This window comes from Dermacentor andersoni, chromosome 7 (genome assembly GCF_023375885.2).
Source record: "Dermacentor andersoni chromosome 7, qqDerAnde1_hic_scaffold, whole genome shotgun sequence".
Lineage (NCBI taxonomy): Eukaryota > Metazoa > Arthropoda > Arachnida > Ixodida > Ixodidae > Dermacentor > Dermacentor andersoni.
Window position 1 is genome coordinate 110418995 of NC_092820.1, and position 23017 is coordinate 110442011.

The 23017-nt window shown below is 47.8% G+C and overlaps 1 protein-coding gene across 1 annotated transcript in view; it reads right to left on the minus strand.

Moving 5' to 3' along the window:
* Positions 1 to 781: 781 nt before the first annotated feature.
* Positions 782 to 23017, minus strand: part of LOC126534630 (gustatory receptor for sugar taste 64e-like) — a 48135-nt gene continuing 25899 nt past the window's right edge. The window contains exons 2-5 of the mRNA XM_050181902.3: positions 6859 to 7942; positions 6312 to 6380; positions 6145 to 6234; positions 782 to 1405 (exon numbers count right to left, since the gene is read on the minus strand). Coding sequence (XP_050037859.2) covers positions 1325 to 1405; positions 6145 to 6234; positions 6312 to 6380; positions 6859 to 7942 — 1324 coding nt within the window. The 3' untranslated portion in view covers positions 782 to 1324. The remainder of the gene's footprint in view (positions 1406 to 6144; positions 6235 to 6311; positions 6381 to 6858; positions 7943 to 23017) is intronic.

Genomic DNA, 23017 nt, shown 5'->3' on the forward strand with positions numbered 1-23017 from the left:
CGTATTTGTGTCCCATGAACGTTCATCACTGAACAAATCAATCAACCAACCAACCAATCAATCAATCGCCATGTCTAGTGAGGCTAATGCCATTATATTAAAGCGCGGCTCCTTGGCGCCCGTTCCTGCATTAAGCGTCGGCGTAACCGAGGGAACGAGCACAGCGAAAGATGAAAGCGAACGCGGAGCGCAGGGGGAGATGAAAGAAGAGAGCGCGAGGAGGAAAGTGGAAAAGGAGGCTACAGTCAAAGCATGAGGGGGAAAGTGGAAGAGGAGCGGAGGTGAAACGGCCTGCGCACGCGCTGAGTTGCCGGCGGCTGCGGCATCCGCCTTCGTATGGGCGATCTCATCTGCGCTTCCGAAGGGGGGGGGGGGGGGGGGGGGTGCTACGCTCTTCCGCGGCGTCAGCTGCTGAGGTCAGACCGCTGTGCCAGCGTGCGTTACGGCCATCACTGCTCCTGCAAGGGGCGATGGCGGGCGGCTACGAGTAAGGCTCGTTGTGACGCGCCCTTTGGTGTTTTCGGCGCTGATACCGGTGGCACGATTTTCCTGCGACGAGGGGCCGCTCTTGTCGGTGGTGAAACGAAAGCGTAGTGCCGCATAAGACGGGCTGTGCGGCGACGATGGCATGATATCGCGACAGAGTAGCGCGCGTTGTCTGGATGAAAACAAAGCGCGCTACTCAGAGCGTTCTCTTCGTATAGGTATAAACCATGTACATATATAATCATAGTAATACAAGATATTGACACTCGAAATAAAAACACGTAGTATAGAGCTGCGCTCAAATTTCGCATTAGGGAGTCTCGTAATACATTTGTTTTATTTTTTGTCGACTGTCCTCTTTGGCAGAATAGCAGCTTCGTCGCCTACCTTAAACTGTGGTCGCACTTCCGACCACAGCCGTACATGGCCAGGGTTTACTCCGATTGCATGCGCAAGCTCCCTGAGACGTGCGTTAACGCGACAATCCGTCAGGCTATGTAAACTTTACTAACGTAATGTAAATCAAATAAATCAGACCACATCGGAAAAGAATTCACTAATTATGATGAGGTATATGCATTTGCGTAGCCAACAGCAACTCCAACTGTTCTGCCCTCCAAGTGCATGACAGAACAAGCTTGACTTCCACGTAGAATGAAGCATCGTATAGGCGCCGCACCTTCCTGGTACATTTTCTACGTAATGCGAGAGTTCCTGCACGTATGGCATCCATTTGTGCGCACTGCATGCACATTTATTCACTTCCAACAATTCGCCTTAATCATAGTCTTTGAGTGAACGTGTGGAGGCATTCGCTTGGTCTTGCCGGTTTTTGGCTTCACTGCAGTCCCATTCGGCGTTTCAAATCACCACCCGTTTGCATCAGTATCACAGCAAAGGTTATTACGGAGCCCGTCACCTGAAAAACAAAGAAAGATACACCTTTGCGATTATCTGGATAAAATATGTACACGGGTGTGTGCCGTTTTCTTTGTTGAAAGTGGTTCTTGTGTGGAACGTATTTTTTTCTTTAAGCAATCATAGTTAATACAAACATTCTTTCATTCATATGACATTGTCTGCCGGACATTTCTGCGCGCGTTTCGCCAGAATGAGATCTTCTTTTCTGCCTCAACTTCCCCCGTTCCTCTACTTCGCGTGGTATTCATAACACCCGGTTTGTTTTTAGGATGAGCCGCTGTGGTTGCTTAGTGGCTATGGTTTTGGGTTGCTAAGCACGAGGACGTGGGACCGAATCCCGGCCACGGCTTCCGCATTTCGATGGGGGCAAAATGCGAAAACAACCGGGTTACTTATATTTAGGTGCACTGTGAAGAACCCCAGGTGATCCACATGTCCGGAGTCCCCCGCTATGCGGCGTGCCTCATAATCAGATCGAGGTTTTGGCACGTAAATCACCTTAATTTAATTTTGCTTTAGGATGAGCAGTAGCCGGTACCATTACCGGGCGCAAACACCTCTTTTGATATGTTAATAATGTTGTGTATATAAAACAGGTTAGTACAGAAATTGAAACATGGCAGCGTTTTTGCTATGTCTAGTAGCCTAGGAAATTAAATTAAGCGATAATTACAATCTTTTTAAACATGATACTCTCCACGTAAAATATGTGACTGAATGAACGCCTCCGGCTATAGAAGGCAAAGAACAGGATGTTAAGCAGCTAGGGCTACTGTTCGTCACGCTGTAGTTTATTTCCTGAGTAGTCCAACTTCTTCAAATTTTGGTGCTGAAGCCTTATATTCCAGCTTGTCTTGGTATCCGCATGCCGTACCCACCACCTCTACTATGCTACTTCGCGTTGGGAACGCCGAATACTCAAGTCAACGCGGATTTGAAAGACAAGTGTTCAATAAATGATCAACGCAGCTCTAGGTACGATGGAGAGATTCCATGGCAAGTGGTCTGCACCACGGGCGCATTACACGTCATCATCATCATCATCATCAGCCTGGTTACGCCCACTGCAGGGCAAAGGCCTCTCCCATACTTCTCCAACTACCCCGGTCCTGTGCTAATTGTGGCCATGTCCCTGCAAACTTCTTAATCTCATCCGCCCACCTAACTTTCTGCCGCCCCCTGCTACGCTTCTCTTCCCTTGGAATCCAGGCCGAAACCCTTAATGACCATCGGTTATCTTCCCTCCTCATTACATGCCCTGCCCATGCCCATCTCTTTTTCTTGATTTCAGAACACGTAGTTATCGTTATCTCTGCCGATCGCGTCAACCATCAACGTCACAAAACGTTCAAGCAAGCACGATCGTCTTGCTGCGAACAGCGTTGGACGAGGCGCTGGAGTAGCACATTCGAATCTGCGCCGTCAATGCACCTAATCTGCACTGTCAAATCTGTGTACTCGGCCACCTTGTTGACGCTGTAGGTGTGCAGCCAAACCCTGACAAAGACCGCGCGGTTGTCAGTTCCCGCTATTACTCTGCGGCCGGCCAAGGACGTCCGCAGTTTTCTTGGCCTACACTCTTATTTCCGCCGTTTTGTCCCGAACATCGCGGAAGTAGCCCGCCCTCTCACTGGCCTACTCAAGAAGAACGTCATTTTCACTTGGGGTCGTGAACAAGCGGATGCCTTTCTATCGCTAATTGCATTCCTAACGAACCCACCTGTTCTAGCGCATTTCGACCCGTCAGGCAGCAAGGACGTTCGTGCCGATGCAGTGGCCACGGTATTGGCGTCCTCCTCGCACAACAGCAGCAGGGCCTACTCCGCGTGGTCACCTACGCAAACGTCCTTCTGTCGCCGTCGGAGCAATATTACTCCATCACAGAATGTGAGTGCTTAGGTCTCGTCTGGTCCATCGAAAATTACGACCGTGCCTGCATGGCAGGTACTTCTCAGTTATTACAGACCACCATGCCCTTGGCTGGCTTTCCTCGCCTGAGGACCCCACTCGACTCCTTGGACGTTGGGGCCTACGCTTGCAAGAATACGCATTTTCTGTGTTCTACAAATCTGGACGGTTTTGTCGAGACGCCGACTGTTTGTCCCGATACCTAGTCAATCCCCTGATACATTGGAAGATGAACCTAGGCTTTTGTTCTCTCCATTACAGCCTCCGTGCACATAGCTGCCGAACAACGCCACGACAAATCTTTGCGGCCAATTATAGACGCTCTCAAATCTCTCCATCCTGACCTTTCCCTACGGATGTTTCTGCTTCACAACGACACCTTACACGGCTACAACGCCCGTCCTGACGGCGCTGAGCGCTTGCTTGTTGTTCCCGCGCATCTTCGTTCAGCTGTTTCGGGCCAGCTTCAAGATGCACCGATGCCCGACGCCTAGGCGTATCACAGCCGTGTGATCGCATCCACAGGCACTTCTCTTGTCGTGGTCTCTACCGTTCTGTGCGACAGTATGTTGCAACTTGTGACCCCTGCTAGGGACACCATGCACCTACCTTACTGCCAGCTTACACCCGCCGTGGTTGCTCAGTGGCTATGGTGTTGGGCTGCTGAGCACGAGGTCGCGGGATCGAATCCCGGCCACGGCGGCCGCATTTCGATGGGGGCGAAATGCGAAAACACCCGTGTGCTTAGATTTAGGTGCACGTTAAAGAACCCCAGGTGGTCGAAATTTCCGGAGTCCTCCACTACGGCTTGCCTCATAATCAGAAAGTGGTTTTGGCACGTAAAACCCCATAATTTAATTAATTTACTGCCAGCTTACAGCTTCCGGCCCCTTGATATCACTTACGAACCATTTGTCCAGTTGAGGGGCGATCTTTTAGGGCCTTTCCCCATGTCAAACACTGACAATAGATGGGTTGCATTCTCTACTGACTGCGCAACACGCTAAGCTGTGACACAAGCATTTCACACCAACTGTATTACTGATGTAGCCGATTTCATTTTTCACAATGTCATCCTGCGCCACGCTGCTTCTCGTCAGTTAATCACGGACCACGGCCGCTGCTTCCTTTCTAAAGTAGCCGACGATATTATTCGTTCCTGCTCGACCAATCACTAGTTCACCACTGCGTACCATCTACAGACAAACGGCTTTACTGAACGCCTCAACCGGGCCCTATCAGATATGCTTGCTATGATACATGTGGGAAGATTTGCCTTTTGTGACCTTCGCCTACAACTCTTCCGGTCATGACATAGCTGGCTACTCGCCTTTTTATCTAGCACATGGCAACGACCCACCGTTGCCCATGGACATCATACTCCATCCTCACGCAAAGGAATTCACTGCCTGTGCTAGTGATGCTCTTGTCCGTGCTGACACCGTCCGCCAGATGGCCCATGATCGCTTATTGGCTTTACAGGTTAGCCAAAAATGCTTTTATGAACACCGACATCAAGAGGCGAACTTCCCTCTAGGTCGCTCGTCTTGTGGTTGTCGTCACGTCGCGTTGGCTTATGCTAAAAAATTATCTCACATTATGTTGGCCCTTACCGCGTCGTAAGCTAAGTCACTAGTGGGGCCTATGAGATCGCTGCACTAAATCCTAAGTCAGCATCTCCAACAATCCCGAGTGACATGGCCCATGTCTCGCGCCTTAAACTGTACCACGCTAGACCTGAGCCCTAATTGCACTGGGACGGTGCTTCTGCGGCCGGCGGGTAATGTCGCGGGCGGCGATCTAGTAATCGCTGCTTGGACGATGTCGACGACGACGGTTTGGCTTTGTGGTGTGCACGCGCTAGCCGTGCGATTGCTGCAGTTTTGTGTGTCTTGCCTTGTACACATATCCTTTGTATACAGATTCTTCGTGTATCAATATCATTAGTACAGTGTCCCTACGTAAACCATATCATCATTTACTGGATAATTTGATGAGCCTGCGAAGCAATTCTATGGCACGCACTGCCTTAGGCGCTACGTGCTCGATGTGTGAGCTCTATTTCAGCTTTCCATCATATATGACGCAACATATTTAACATGTTCCATCTGGGGAATGAGTTCTTTTTTGTAGGATATCGAAATGAAAACCGGATATAAACACCAGTAAAGCACTTTTACTCACATTTAAAGACAGCCAAATAGTATGGACCCATGCTACACGGACGTCAGTGTGCCGACCAGGTGTCACCGGTCTTGTACAGATTTAACCTTACGCAAGAAAATGTCTAGCATATCAGTAGAACCGATCGTGGTGTACCCCAATGATCACAAAGGTATGGTAACTGTGATAACGAACTAGACAAAATAGACTATAAAACCACGAAGTTACGTGCACCTTTTGTCAATCGATATAGCAATAAACATATAAATAAATATAGTTGCCACTATAGTCATCCCAATAGAGCTTCGCCGGTTATCCTTCTTCACAGTGTGGAAAGGCACAAATTTTTTTTCGTCTTTGTTTTTGTTCTGTTTCGACACACTACTCGAACACATTCACTAGCAAGTCCACTCCAGAGCAAGTGTCACTAAACATTTCCGTCTGACAACTTTCGAGTGACATTAACGGCGAAGTGCACTCGCTCAAAGTGTCACTTAATTTACCCGACTGATTGCTGTATGAGAATGCGAGTCAACCAACCTTCCTCAGTGTTATTTCAGTGCGAGAACGGTGAGCCAGAGCAAGGAAGTAAACGTCAGATGAAGGGAGGGGCAAGGGGGCTTCGGTGCCATTAATCAAGTACAGAACGCAATTTTTTTTACATACCGTAAGAAGAAGTCCTCTGTCAAGGCGAAAGAAGTTGGAACCGGTGAAACACATTTCCTCTGGTTCGATGGTATTGTGAAGATACCGTACCTGCAACAAGACAGAAACGCCTATGAGAAATTCCACGGTCTCGGCGGTGTTAACATTTGCCGAAAATCATCACTGACTTGTTGAAAATATTCTTTTGGCGAGTACAGCATGGTCACTGTCTTGGCGGCGTCCTTTACCTTCCTCGCCTGAAAAACATAATTTGTGCACTTTTTATTGACCTCGCCAAAGGCGCTTAGCGGTAACAAGAATGTGTATTTTCAAGTCATAATTTTCTTTATTATTTGCCGTCGCTTTTACCTTGCAGCTCGAAACAAGAAACATTTCTCAGTTTTCAGGGCATCCCACTATTTATTTGTTGCTGCTATTATTGTTGTTGTTACGATATTCACATTTCATCTATCATCATAGCATATGTTATTCACTGCAGCGAATTGACACAATGAACAAACACTGTAGTATTAGTTCACGTTGCTCTACAGGCGAGAATTTTCTTGTCTTAAGAGACATTAGTATTCTAAAGAGCAAACATTCAGCAAACAAAATTTTCCGCCCTACTCAAAGTTTTAGTATCGGCATAGCTCAGCACGATTATCTTTATTACAAATAATCATTGCAATATGCTTTACTTCAACGAGCGGTCTAATAGTTACAAGCGTTTCTTACTTGTTTTGCGAGGTCGTCGCTTACAAAAGCCATGTCGACTAAGCAGAGGCAACAGTAGACAGTATACACGATCGGCAACCAGAGTTCCAGTTCATGCACATCCAGAGTGAACGATCTGTACACGTTCAGGCAGAGCAACGCTAGCAGACTGGCGGAGGAAGCCACGATCGCTGGGCCACAAATCTTGTCGAGGCTCCTCTTGAGAGCCTTTATTTTGCATACGTTCACGCGAACCATGGCAATCTTCGACACCGAGCTCAACTGTGCGTAGTGAGTGTCTGTCGTGCAGTTAGCCTCGAGCCTTGCCAACTCGGATTCGAGGTACCGTTGCAGTACTTCCGAGCAACGCGTCGTGATGACGTGTACCAGAGATTCGTACATGAAGAATGCTACTTCGCTGCCAAGAACCACCGCTCCAATCCCCAGACGCCAATGCAGGGGCGCTGAAGGGAGCTTTCTCATACCTTCCGTGACAGCAATGCAAAATGCACCGATGAAAGATGCAACGAGCACAGTCCTGACGGTTACGTTAAACGCGCGTCGGGCGAGGTTGAGCCTCCTTTTGACTTTGGGTGAAAACGAGGTTGACCTCTCGAACGCCGTCGCGTTCCGTAAGAACTCGAGCAAGCCTTCCGAACCCAGGCAAAAGCACATGTAGTTTACGCACACCTTCGCCACACTGACAGCGTAGGAAACAAACCTCAAGTATCGGGGAAATGTTTTGTCTTTATCAACGGACTTCGACGTGGATACCAAGGCGATGGTCTGGTAGCCCAGAAACATTGAAAACCAAAAAGCAGCGTAGACGGTGTACGGGCTCTTCCACGTTGCAGTGGCTTTCTTCAACGTCTTTCCACTTAGATTGCTGATGAAAAGGCATCCGAAAAAGCGAGACAGCCTACTGTACCACAATATCCTCGTCACCATCAAGGCGTTGTTTGACTCAACAGCTGCTGGCCGCTCGACAGTGACGACAAAGTCAACCTTCGGTTTGCTGATTTCTTGCGTTGCCCCGCCACTCTCGCTGTTGCGTAGGCTGTGTCTCCGGGAGAACGCGAGCCTTGCTCGAAGCGCCGCAAGTGCCCTATAAAAAAGAAACAACACTGAAATGTTGCACTAGCAATATCTCTGTGACAATCTGTATCTGTGATAACCTTCAGATATAGTCTACGCTTTTGATTCCGCTTTTATCCTACAGGGTATGCTGGAGGACTTGTTGGCCCCGTTGGTGTTTGCTGAACGACATATTATATCGCGAAGGCACAATCACAAATAACACGGACACACATCGCAGGCGTCATTCACTTCAATCTATGCATTCGTGTTCGCTTCCTGATAGTGCAGACGCAGCATTTCAAGGTGTTCAACTCTATGGCGTCATCTTCAGTGTGGAAAAAAAACGTCAGAGACCTGCGTGGCACACGCAGCACAGTCACAACGTAAGCTGGAGGCGTGGCCCCATAGGAGCTCCATTTTCAACAGCACGCATTAGACAGACTTCGCGGCGGCATCTCTTTACGTCGACGAGAATGAACAGAACTGCCCGCTCGACGTCGACGGTGAGCTGCGGATTGTGCTGCACTCTGCACAGTGGTCTGCTGAGGCCGACGTTGCCTTGTTGCAGCTGTCCACGTAGCTCTACACGTACCTATATGTAGCTCTAAATGCACCTATACGTAGCTCTAGGCGTACATATACGTAGCTCTATACGTGCCTGCACGTAGCTCTATACGTGCCTGTGCGTAGCTCTTAATTAAATTATGGGGTTTTACGTGCCAAAACCACTTTCTGATTATGAGGCACGCCGTAGTGGGAGACTCCGGAAATTTGGACCACCTGGGGTTCTTTAACGTGCACCTAAATCTAAGCACACGGGTGTTTCGCATTTCGCCCCCATCGAAATGCGGCTGCCGTGGCCGGGATTCGATCCCGCGACCTCGTGCTCAGCAGCCCAACACCATAGCCACTGAGCAACCACGGCGGGTATGTGCGCAGCTCTATACGTGCCCGTGCGTAGCTCTGTACGTACCCGTGCGTAGCCCTATACGTACCCGTACGTAGCTCTATACGTATCCGTACGTAGCTCCATACGTGCCCGTGCGTAACTCTATACGTGCCTGTGCGTAGCTCTATATGTGCTTGTGCGCAGCTCTATACGTGCCTCCTCTAGGCAGCTTTATACGTGCTTGCGCATACTTCTATACGTGACTTGCCAGGAGGCGCTATATCGAAGAGGAAACACGGCTATCAAGATTACGCGACGCACATGTCACATCCCTTGACACGTGGCCCGATACGATGCAACTGCTACATGACGTGACACCTAGTGGAATACAACGCAACGGCAATGCAAAATTTGCACGTATCGACACTACGCGGCACGCATCTCACACGGCGTGACCAACAAGGTGATATAAAACTCCCGAAATGGCAGTCCCAGCCTCCGCAGACGCGAGCGAGTGATGCCTTCAAAAGCCATATGGCCAGAGGCAAGACAGCGTGACTCGAGCATATGCGGCCGTGGTATACGCGCGGCGATCCCTTTGTTTAAAATAACGCGATGAAGTACAAAAAACAAAACCCTTTAGAAGTATATCAGTGCGTACTTGCGTGACAACGTTGCCGATAAAAAATATACCTGCGTCGATTTATTGCTGGAGGCTTTGAGAAAATTATCGGCGCGACGCTTCGCCAATCGCACTTCCTAGCTTGGTTAAACTACGAACGGTCTCTGCATACAAACTAACTGTGATGTGAGTGCATAATGAACATTGATCATTGTTTTCCCACTAAATGACGTGAAACATAAGATAGGCGCCGCTGTGCGGCACGTCAAGTGAACGGTCTTCAAGGTCACGCAGTGCATCGACGCGCAATCCGCGTTAACCTCTGCCGTGTTCCTTTGTGTCGCAGGCAACTCTAAAGTGATGTTTGTCCAATAACTTTGGTGGATGTAATGGACGACGACGCCTTTCTCGCCGACAAGGACGTCAGCACTCGTCCTTTCTCTTTATTTTGCGACGGCAGTTCGAAATATCCATGAACAAATGCGCTTTCTTGCGTTGTTTCCTGCTTTTATAGTAACAATTCATGCTTGTATAGTAAATTTAACAGTGAGGAATTTCTTTTTTTTTCTCAGAGACAGAAAATCTTTCTCGCGTTATATTCGTGGTCCTGTTATTTGCGTGCGAATACGTTAATTGCTGCTCTTAGTACACAACATTACCGGGCTGGTTTACACAAAGCACCGCAAGCTATGTGTCTAGCATCCTCAACAACTTGATAGTCTATGCTAAAGCCAGCGCTTGCGCAATGAACTTCACTGTAGACGTCCTTCCATATTTCATATGCAGTCAGAGAAATTGATGCCACCCAACCATCCCGTCCAGAACTTCTTATTGTAACGTACACGGCAACTGAAACCTCAGTCAGAAATACTCAACATACACAGGAACAGCAGGACATTTTTCCAATTGATGCCCGACCGTTCACAATGCATAATGCTTCACTATACAAGCTAAGTTTGTAGCTCAGTACTTCTTGCTGGGCTAGTTGGCGCAAATTATTAAACAGGAAACCTATGAGACATAAGGGCGCGTACGCAAGAGAAGTGGTCATGAGAACGAGCACTTAACTTGCAGCTCTTCCCTTGCAAGTCCAGCATTCGTCCTGTCCACGTGTCCGCCTGCATGCGCGTATGTTTTGCTAGTTACCCCGTTAAAGCGCAGTCGCTGCACGGAAAGCCCACGTTACAAGCCAAACAGAGTATGTCGTCGCTCAAGCACACCGCACGTGGAATCGAACACAACCCGAGACATCTGCAAGCCAGCGGCGAAATCCAAATTCTTTCCTTCTGACATGTAGCCCATGCATGAGGTACATAACAATCGCACGCAGCGACGTGCCAGCGAGTATTTATAAGACGCAGACGTAAATTTAATATTGCCATACGCGCATCTTGCGAGCACCTTCCCAACCGATGCCAACTGAAGCAAACGCACGCACGACGTACGACAGCCCTGGGCAGACGACGCGAGCTTATGTTACAAGTAAGACGTTACACTTGGCGTCATCTTTACGCGACTGCTGCAGCTGTGACCTACGGAGATGTTGCACTGCCCTCGGAAAGCATGCCACAATCAGTTAAGCACTGTTGCAACACCACACAACCAATAAACAAGACGAACATACTCTGTGCTGGTGTGCAACGGCCGCTCTTGCGGTTTGGGCCTCTTGCCTCTACAAGATGGCGGCGGCCCGCTTTACTTTTAGAGAGCCAACTCCATTCCAGAAGTTTAAGTACATAACATCCTTGCGTGGGACAACTGGCGCGATACGATGCTGCTGCCATAAAGTTTCGTACAACGACTTCAGGGAACTCTGGCGCAAGTGTCTATAAGGGAAATTTAATGCAGGTGGGGCGGTTGAGCCAGCATGGGAATGATGGGTAATACATGGATTTGGCCAAACTTCCTCCTTTTGGCGTCAAACGGCTTCGTGACTCTGTATACTTATCATTTTCAGCAAGTTGCTGTTAATAAATAGTTAAATAAACATTATTAAAATGGTCCAACAGCAGGATCGGAATGCAGGACGTCTAGCACGGGCGCCAGCTATCGGAACGTGTACGCCACGGTCGCATGCACCGACAAGCGGCATACAAGCCCTTATGAATTTCTCGCGGGCAAGCCGGCGCGTTGACACGCTTGGCGCATTTCGCTTTGGCCACCTCGACAGGCTGAGGTGCAATTAGTAGCGATTGTGCGATTTCGCAGTCTTCTGCACTTACAGAGATATAGATTGCTATGAAATTTAGAAAAACGAAAGGCGAATCCGGAAGCACGAAGATTAGACAAACAGATTTATCAGATACAGGATACTAGATTTATCAGCCGTATAAACTTCAAAACATTAGCTTACTACTAATTCACAAGCACGGTGACAGCGTGCACGGACAAACATGAACACCTCACACTCGCGACAGCGGGCACTCTCGAAACGCGGCCTGGTGCAAGCGCTGCAGCAGCAGCGAGCGAAGTGACCGCCGTGCTGTCTGTCGTTTCAATGCAAGCTCAGCGGCGAGAACACAGCGCCCATGCACCTATGAGCCGTCTGCGCCGTCGGCACCTCTATACTCTGCCGATAGCTTTAAGATAAAGCGCACGCACGCGAAATATGCAGTTGCTGGCTTGCTGGCGAAATGCAACACCGGCCACCTCCATCCCCCCCCCCCCCCCTCCCCGGGACCATGCGCGCGACAGAAGACAGCGAACTGCCTCCCCGCTTTCCTCTTTTGTGCACGCGAGGGTGAGCCGCTATCGTTGCCTAGCCGTTGCACGCTTTCAGTCGCACATACAGCATACGGCGCGCGGGGACGATGTTATGGCCGTTGGATTTATATGGATTCTTAGAGAGAACATAAAGGTGACGACAACGGCAGAAATGCGCCTGGAGTGTCCATATAATTACCCTCGCAGTTACATAGGAATGGCACTACGCTTGCGCGTACGTACCCGCGTTCACGAAGTGAAACGTCAGTGCACTTTTTTCATCGTGGTATTTTTGTATACGGTACGTCTGCTAATTCTTCATTTTCTTCAAAGCTACTCCGTCCACCTTCTACCGCTACCTATGCGACTTCTACATGGCCTGCCCCTAGTGCAAAACTCCATGGGCACTTTGCTGAGCTAAACTGTGATAGGCGAAAGCCTATCTATGACCGCCTCTGTTGCTGTTGTCTGAACTGTTCTGCAAACGGACGCCGCCGTGGCCGCGAGCATGGGATGCAATCACAACCATATGGCAGCAGGGTTTGTCGCCGATGTGCGCGCACCCCTACGCGCATGTCCGCGCTCTCCAACGCGACCACTCGCGCAGCGCTACAGGCATGGCGCCTCCTCTGCTTGCTTCCCTCGCCGGCGATCAGCGCTTCCCTGCGTCCGCCACGGACTGCGCCCGGACACGCATGAGCCCTTGAAGTCTTACGCCTTAATAGTACACAACTGCATTGCAAAGTGTGCACGTATCGACGCTACGCGTCGCGCATCTCCCATCGCACGACTCCTCGCGAGCTAGGACGCGTGTATAGGACATGTTTCCGCAGCAGCTAGCAAGCGCTGGCGAGGCGCAGTGGTAGAGTAGCATTGGCAAAATGGTACTAGTAGAGTAGTATAGTAGAGACTCGGGGCGTAGAGGGTCCGGGTTCGATCGCGGCGGGAACTTTTTTTTTTTTTTTTCATTCCTGGCGATAGCTGCGACCTACACCGGCGGCTGCGGTGGATAACACCACCAACCGTAAAGGCTATTGGAATGAGCCTATTACAAATCTTTCTGTCTCCTTCATTTTTCGTTGTTTCATCTTCCTCTTTTTTTTTAATTTACGCCACACTACGTCGGCTTAGCTACACACCAACTCGCCCAACAAAGTACTCTACTAATAAGCTAAAGGTATTATTAGGATGACTATTCGCCTATATTTCTTATGCCCACCACCTAAAGCAACAAAATTCACTACTATGGTTGGAATGGCCAAGCTTTCGTAATTGAAAGTATAAGTGTCGCCTGGCGCATCCGCCATAAGACCCTACATCAGCCTGACAGATGCGCAAATAGGTGGCTTACCGCTTCGAATGCAGTAAGCGAGAGATAATGGACAATATCTGCGAATCTTAAGGCCTGAAATCCTCCACTATACGTAACCTTAGTGCTGCTGCAAATTTTTGTCGAATTCTCTGAATTATTTCACTTAGTGAACTGCTGCTTAACCATTCAGTTGTCATAAAGCAGCGATGTGTAACTGTGAGCTGCGCGTGAATAATTGCTGGCACAGAGTTAGGATTTTAACCTACGTTTGCAAGCTGTTCAAATTTCTAGTGTTATTGACGGCTTTCGGGGCCGTCGTATTTTGTGGCTGTAGATAAACATAGCCCGCGGGACCAGTTCAGGTCATTCCTTTTTCTGTAAAAAAATGTTATTTTAACCTTATATAAACGTAGAGGCCTGCCATTAGGACATTATTCTTAATTTCAATTTTAAATAACGCAACTTATAGTGCGGCTCCCTTGTTTGCATTTTGAACTTCAAGTTCGCTAACTAGCCGTATTTAAACACTACCCGATAGCTTTTCTGACGACGCGCTCGTGGCTATCGTTTTTTTTTTTTTTCACCAGATAAATATGTCTCGAAGGAGGTCATCGAAAACGAACAGTGTATTCACTTATTTCGCTTCGTTTCCAGCTTACCGCATGTTAAACCAACGCAGCTACTCCAGGAACGTCCGTACCAGGCTTCTTTCCCTGCTAAGACGGAGAAAGGCTGCAACGTACAACGCAACGAGCCGACGTTCCATCCACTGCACACCTTTCGAACTCACGACTACTGGCGAAGTGACGATCGATTCAATCGATGCTCCCAATTTTATGTAACGCTGAATTAACTGGGCGTTCACGAAGCGTTCCCTAAAACAAAATGAATCAATATACACGGCTATAGGCGTAAGGCCAAAGTGCGTGTTTCGCTGTCATTCTGGAATTATGCTTACGAGAATAGAACACGGAAGGGGTGGTCTTTCTTAAAGAAAAAAAAAAGGAAACGTTTGGTACAAGAGCCTATCGACCCACTTACACGTAGTAGTTTCGCACGCCAGTCAAGTAGGCCACGAGTTGTGCTAAGCGAAGCAAATATCAACGTCACGATGAGAGGCGGTATAGTACATCCCTGTTGCCAGCGATATAGAAGCAAAAAAGAAAAACTTGACACTATATATTTCAAAAGCGTGTATGTTGCGTGTTGAGCGAACATAAGAAATTTTTGAAATGTTGCACCGCAGCGCAGCTACACTTCCCTCAGAATTGCTCGATTTTTGGGAGTCTTACTTCTTCCTTGCGCAACGTCTAACGCCGACGCACATCCGGCGACATAGAGTGCTAGTTTCCTAGGTAGACGGTGGGCTCATTAGGCTGTATTATTACACCATCATTGTAATGTCTGAATAGCCGGGGCAATGATTTCAATAACTTCCCCACTTTACCGTAAAAAAAGGTAAGAAGGAAACCACGGCAGAATTGCAACCTTACGTTGATGTCTTTGTCGGCAACGATATAGCTTAGGCATTACGACAAGAGATGAGCTGCGAATTTCCGTGACGAAAGCGTGAAGCACCGCTTTCAGTGAAGAAAGCGGTGCACTTATAGTCAGCGTGAAATTGTGACTACTCACAAGACACGACGCGACACGACGCACGTGACCTCGTAGAAAGACGCCATAGTGAGTGAGTATACGATGATAGACGCGCCGCGAATTTCTCGCTCTTTGGCTCATGCCAAACAGCGAGAAATTAAAGGGTGGCTCATGCCCTCAACGGGATATTGGCCGAGAAGCAGGTGGTTTTACAGGTGTTGCAATTAAGATTGTAATAGCAGTAAACGCAGGATACACAGATGCTTAGCAATAAAGTAGAGCCAAGGAATACCGCCTGGTATTAGGCAGATCGAACGCACATGTTGGAATCTGTGTCAGTAGAAGCAAGGGCAACCTCTCGCGAAGTGGATTTGAAATGCTGCAAGTCCGTCCATCTTCTGCACGCTGTTTTGCAGGGTTGCGGTTACGGGCCTGTCCGACAAGACGGACCCCCCCACTGTGGATTACACTGTCGCTGGGATCGACCCAGTTATGATTGCACTATCTCCAAGGTCGGTGCGCTTTCCTCGGCGGCAAACTGGCCGAGCAGACGCACTGAACCCTGGGAAGGAAGGTATAAAAGGCTGCGTTTTGACAAAGGACAGCGCTCGAAGACGTGTATATGTTGCAGTCAGGACGTCTGGATACCGCTTGTTCTATCATTGCGTGATTCCGTAGAGAACGCAGCAGTTAGCCTGCAAGCCGCGGCGTCCGGCAGCTGCACCGGCCGCCAGCCCCGCTTCCACGGTTAAGAAGGTTTCGGAGGATTCGAAAAGAAAGAAGTATTTGAGACCAATGTATTTAAGCTTTCACATCTTCGAGTACATTTTTCCCCTTCTTTTATCATATTACAACCCTGTTCGTGGCCTATCCACCACAGTGGTTTTGCGCCTTTAAATAGAGAATAATATTCATCATCACAATTCCCGCATTCTGTTGAAGTCGATCGAGCCTTCTTTCGTGTCGCCGTTTAGCGATTCTGACCCTAGCGCTAGCGTCATTTCCGTCTACCTAGAGAAAATGTTTCTCTTTAGTGACCAGCTAGAAATTGCTGGTCCACTAAAGAGAATCATTATCGCTTGTTTAGCTTTTTTAAGCGACGTTCCAGAATAGTTGGCGATATTCTAGAGAATTAAGAAGTAAGGAAGTTGCTTCCAAAATTACTTTCTAGAATGCGTTATCATATTGAAAAGCTAGCAAATTAAGCCCGAAATTGGTGTACCCCGCGTAGACTCTGTAAACATGGGATTCAGCGCAGGCCACCGCACATGGACGTTTGCGCTGCGGTTATTTGCGCCAAGGCAAAAAAGCCTTCAAACTGTACTCATAAAAGTTACGTCTCTCTTTTTTTTTTCTTTGTTTAGGAAACCCATTACAAAGGATCTTAACGCTACTTCACGAAGTATGCTCGATTGTTGGACCTTCGCTAGTGTAGCAGTAAACTAAGTTACAGGACGTACTGGAAGAAATTTATATTTTATGCAAAGGTTTATAACGCAGCAGGTGAACAATAGGACATCTGAACTGAAGAAAGGCGTACACATTAGAGCCACTGTATTCGTTCCCGCGAATCAATGCACCACCTCCATTTCTCACGAATTTCGCACAAGTAAGTACTGCCCTGCAGAGCACTCATGGGCGCTATGACAATTTTTATTCCATCTCGGCAAGGCCTCCACGATTGCGCAAAGATTTTTTCTGGCCACCCCCGCTCCCCTTATTCTGTCTGTCACCCGACGTCACGATAAACGCGAAAACTACCCATATGACATGACGTGTGCACACTGATTACGCATGATTAGACCAAAGAAAAGACAAATAATTCCTTCTGGTTCTGCAACATTTTCGCCATATCCCTCCGCCCTTCGCGAAAAGATTTAAGGTTGCGCCCACTTCACCTGTCTGTCACGCGACCTCACAAAACCGCGAAAACTCACGGGCGTTAATATGGCGAAAAAAATTGAATATGTTTTTGCAAAATAGCCGAAGACTGCCCCGTTCCAAAAGGAATCGAAGATGAGTGCCCACTGATCGCTCTGGGACTCGATTCTCGGAGGTGCTTGGGAGCATGAATTTATTTCTGTATAATAGGAATTTTCCCGTCACAGTATAGCGTTGTCGAGCCCTTTCGGCAGGTGTACGACGTCGCTCTGTCAACTATTTTTTACTGAGGATTCATTTTAGTGAGTCTTAACCTTCCGTTGCACGCTACCGCAATTTCCCACAAACCATGTGCACCGCAAGCTAAGCAAGGGGAAGCGGAACAATCGCAGACGCCGGAACCACCTTCCTCATTCGGTTATTTACATTCACTGCTTTACCACATCCCCACAAAAACCCTCTCCCCTTCTGCGTACTCATCGCCTTTTGTCAGAGAATAAGAAAAACCTGTCAAGGTAGGTAATTCTTTTCTTTTTGAAAGCAACCAAAAGTGACCTACTATAAACGAGGAAGGCGTTTGACTGGGCCGTTCAAACAAAGCTCTGAATCACCGCCCGAGGCTCGCGTAGGCGATTACGTTATCTGATGTCAAAAGGTTGGAATAAAAACAGATTGGAATTGTTTTACGTTATAGGGCCGCAGGGAGATCGAAGGATCGCGATATAGTATTTGACCTGTGCAGAAGTCCACTCATTTTAACCGTGATCTTAACATGAGCTAGATGTTGTTGCATAATTCATTTCTCTTTCGACGATCGCCTAAAGCTAGGAAATTTGTAGGCATAATGTGGACCAAGTGCTTCCTTTCGATGGGCAAACGAGGTGATCCGTAAGCGTTTCAAGTATGCTGATTTGATTGTCTTAAAAGCTCAAGGTAAACACAGGATTTAAACTACCGTCATGCATGCGTTTTAAGCCCAATAATAAAGTAAGTGATATTTTCTACACGCCACTAACTATTTCACCGTTTGTTCCTCACCAGCACAGGCAGTAGACGAACGTGGGACGTATTAGTAGAAGCGTTCTAAGTTAGCGTTCTGCTAAGAATGCGTACATTATACATAGGGTCCTATAACGTAAAACTACTCCAGTATGTTTTTATTCGAACCTCCTGACGTCAAATTTACGCAACCGCCCACGCAATCAGAGGGCGGTGACCAGCAGCGTTGTCTGGACAGCCCAATCAAACGTTCTCCTCGCTTATAAGAGGTCACTTTTACTTGCTTTCGAAATTATTAAAATTGCCTATGATTGCCAATGACGAAGAAATTGGCTATGATATGATAGGCTGACACGAGGCGAGGAGCACGCTCCAGTGTAGAGAGTTTCGACGGGGCCGAGCAAGCCCAGTGGAAATAGATAACCGGATGTGACGGGTGTAATCGTATCAGCAATTACTGCGCAAATTATCGCATCCGCAGCTATGAAGTCTAGTCAACAAGAATTGCCATCTAGAATCCCTTATTTTTGATAACCCAAGGCAATCGTTGCAAAACGCACGGTATTGATTGTCACGCGAGACTTGCGCGTGCCAGAAAACATACCGGTTGTCGACATCGAACTCAAGAAACGTGAACGCATTATTTATGCAAACTTCTGTACCTGGTAAGAAGTGCGGCTCCGCTGCTGTCATATGTGACGCGCAGTCGGCGGTCTTCGAAACGAATAATGCACCTTGCGACTGGTCTCTAATTACAGGTCGCCACAATGCGTTGCCAAACGACCACGCATGCTGCAATTGGAGACTTTATTGCGTGGATCGGGTGCAATCTAGCTGATGCAGTCTGGCTGCAGCAACGATGCCTGAAGAGCGGTTATACGCTTGAAGATATGTTTAAGATATTAATGTTTCGGACGAAACGGCGACGTGATGACCGCATTTTGCAGAAACGCGTATGTCGGCCCTCATGCACGCGCGCGTGTGTGCGTGCGTGCATGCGTACGTGTGTTCTCGAGCGATCACTTTCCGCGATACTACGCGGACGTGCATATTTCATTTAAAGTGATCGAAAAAATATTGTTCTCCAATCAACGCTGGGAAGGTGGTCGGAAAGAGCAGCGTAGACAACCGCGACGTAGCTTAAAATTATTCATATGGCGACATTCACATGCGCTCTATACCTAATTATTAGCCTAGGACGTTTCAACGACCTACAACTTGGTTTGCGCCGCTACTTGATGCACCTACAAAGGGTGGGCCAGAGACAAGGGAAATACGTGTAACCACACTTTATGCACGCTGCTCTTCAGGAGTCCTCACTATACGTGGCCTTCCCGTAGCACTGTCAATACGCGAATCAGTTGCTAGGCGGTTTTTTTTTTCTTTTACATACAAAACTTGTAGTTACGTCACTCCCTGCTTCGTATGCTGCGGTTGCCGCTTCGGCAAGGGCGAGCAGACTGCGCGCCGAGGCACCGTCAGGGACGCAAAACCAAATACTTAGAAGGATCTAGGGCACGTGCCATGGAGCTTCGGTGAAAAAGTACCTAGAAAGGTGGTACGCGCGGGGTTCGCGCGCAGCGGTCGAGCACTGGGCTTGGGCGTAAATTCGTGAATTTTTCGTGAATCATAAAAGCCGCAGGTCGATTATTGAAAAAGGCGGGTGACAGGGATGTTCTAGAAGACAATCCACACGAGCAAAATGCAGTGATCACGCTGGGACAAGCTAGAATTGGGTTCCCAGGGCGGATAAAGATTCAGCAAAGGAAGCCTATGGAAACGACAAAAATTTGTACTTTGTTTTCGAGACAGAAACGGCAGGCAATGATGAAACTACGCCTGCTGTCGTAATAGCCGCTACAGCGTATGTAGTCCGGAGACTCAGCTTTCGATCTCTCTTGACTCTCTACACAGGGCGTAACACTGCTCTCAAAAGCAATTTTTGAAACAGTGCAAATTCACGTGGTATTTATAAAAACCCGAGCGTATCACTTTCGGAAGCGTTGGAAGTGGTGCCGGAGTTGTTTAATCGCTCGCTCCTATCGTTCCGCGTCATGCTGGCAGCGGTTCACCACCAAGCTGCGCGATATTTTTTTAGCGCCACGTAGGACGGAGTTCGATAGTCTTCCACCAGATGGCCAAAACAGAAAACTCAAGATTTGGTTCAGGTCTTGGTGCTTTCAGCAGTGCTTTTCGAATATTATGTTTTCTATTTTTACTTCCTAAAACGTAGCAATGGGTTGTTCACTTGTTAAGTCATGGCCTTTATTATCAGATTTTCTTCCTTTGACACCCTAACAACAAGCATGCATGTCTTTACATTACGTTAAAAAAAGAGAAACTATCCTGCCTTGTATAGCATGGACATCCTCTCGAATTTTGGACATTACACCTTCCCTGTTCTGTTGAACTTTATGGCAAGGCACATGCAGAACTAAATGGAAAGAATTTTAGACACTTTTATTTCAATGTATCGGCCGAGTATCGACAAGTTTCAACTGACTGCGCCGAGAGGGTAGTCCCTTGTAACATCATATGGATTTATGGCACTTAGTCAGAATATTGGTGGTGCGTCAAAGCAGTGTGTTTGTCGGGATGGGCGGTTATCACGCAAGAGGAGTAAATGCTTCTGCACTCTATCGGCAGAGGGCGCGCGGACTTGAAGAAGCGCAAATTTAAACCGTAAAACGACTTATTACAGCTGTAGTTCCAATAGTAATTGCAGAGCGAGTGTCATTCAGTTTGTTCGCACGTGCATGTTTTTTTGTGAAGCAGCAGGGAAGGAAATAGTGTATGTGCATGTGCACGCTTTGAGCGTGCTTGCGTGTGTGCTTGCATTTGCGCATGCGCGCGTGTTTCTCTCTCCGTATTTGAATCTGCTTGCGCACGAGAGCGTGTATGTGCGTGCGAGCATACGCGCGTTTGTGCGCGCGTGCAGTTCTGCGTGCGTGCGTGCGTACTTTTTTGTTCGTGTGTGAATGCGTGGGCGTTTGTAAGTGCGAGTGAAGGCGAATATGTGTCAATATCACGCACGCACGCACGCAGATATTCGTGCGTGCGTGCGTGTGTGTGTGTGTGTGTGTGTGTGTGTGTGTGTGTGTGTGTGTGTGTGTGTGTGTGTGTGTGTGTGTGTGTGTGTGTGTGTGTGTGTGTGTGTGTGTGTGTGTGTGTGTGTGTGTGTGTGTGTGTGTGTGTGTGTGTGTGTGTGTGTGTGTGTGTGTGTGTGTGTGTGTGTGTGTGTGTGTGTGTGTGTGTGTGTGTGTGTGTGTGAGAGAGAGAGAGAGAGAGAGAGAGAGAGAGAGAGAGAGTGGGTTAGTGAGCGAGCGAGCGAGCATTTCTCCGCTTACATCTACTCTCGGGAATGAATGGGATATCGATTTTACTTAAACCCATATTTAGCGAAATCAACGCAAAAAAGAAAAAAAACGCCTGAGCCGGTAATATCGCCGCAGCAAATTTCTTCACGATCACACCGTCACCATCGGCACGGCTACGTGAACAGCTGCCGAGCCGTTGACTTTCGTTATCTTCCTGCCCTCGGCGGCAGCGCATTGTCTTGATGCCAGCGACGCGTTAAATCTGCGCCATCATTGCGTCGGGCGTCGCTCCTGCGTCCAAGCAAGCTTTCGGCGGCCCACGTTCGCTCCTATATTCACACTGTGCCTTTGAGTAAACAGCGTGAATAAAAATCGAAAGCGGACTGACCACAAGAAACGTGCTCACGGAGCCATACTATTGATGACATCAGAATAGGCTAGGTGCGGTCAGGTTTACAGGTTTCCAAAGGTTAACCACGGCCGCTTTCATGGAGCGGCCGTGGGTTAACTGACAAGCTGGTTCATTATCGCAGAAAAAACGGCGCTTGAAGTTGTTAAAGCAGTGTGCGTGTGTGGTTCTTCCCTTGTGTCTCGTCTTAAAGCGTTGTTCTTTATGTGACTTTACAGACGTTCTTTTCTGCATCAGTTAATTTTCCAACAGCGTTTACTTGGAAACCTTTTGTTCGCATGGCTATTAGAGAAGCACGCTTAATAAAAATTTCTTCACTCGGCTAGACAAACTCGAGGACGGGCTCCAAACTAATAATTTGCTTTAGCCACCAAAGATCAATTATTGAAAATTTAATCAACGTAGCTTCGTTAATTATGCACACAACTTCACAACTTACTCCACGTCTAAAGGTTACCAATCTGAACAATCGAATGATAAAACGATGTCACCAATATTTGTAGTGGTTTAAATAGTTTTATTCGGTGCAGTTAAAAGCGTCCGGCATAACTTCTTATAAAGCAAGTGTGAAAGCTTGGACAGGTTTTCTTGGCACAAATCAAGTTCATAAACTTAAACGCGTATACCAAACCGTACACTTCTGCCTTTACAGTCGATTCTCCTACATTAAACAAGAAGCACCTCAGTGCTAAAGTGTATCACAGAAGGTGTGCGAGAACATTGTGCGCGCTCCCGATCAGATTTCAGAGCGTTGCTGGCATCAGGCTCGGTTTCCTTGCGTCATACGGAATCGAACAGCTGCCTGGCGAAAAGAATTGCATACACCTTCAGTACTTTGTAACATACGGAGCAGCGCGGACATGTACGTTAGAATGAAAAGTACTGAAGTATTAGGATGAGAGGTTTGGTGCATGTATTTTGGCTGTCTCATTTTAAGAGCTAAAGAAGAAAATACTGTGAGTTTGTGAGAATTAATGCTGGCATACGTACAGTCACGTGAAATATGAGCTCCGACACAGTGCCCGTGGTGAAACTGGCCCTTGGGCTACAGGGCTACATTGAACCACAAGATTCTGGTATGATAAATACCAGTAATCGGAAAGTGTTTATCTCTTGAATTTTTGGTATGTCGGCACCGTTGTGCAGTCTTGGGGGCGCTTTTGACCACGAGTACTATGTTTCAGCTAATACTTAAGGCAACTGTAAATTATTATTTTTATTTTTTTGAGCGAGCTTTCTTTAACGTATAACCATTGTCCCAAAGTTATGGTTAGCTCAAGACACGCCTGCATGTATTTCTAATATCGAGAATGTTCTCAAGAATTCGCACCCGCCGTGGTTGCTCAGTGGCTATGGTGTTGGGCTGCTGAGCACG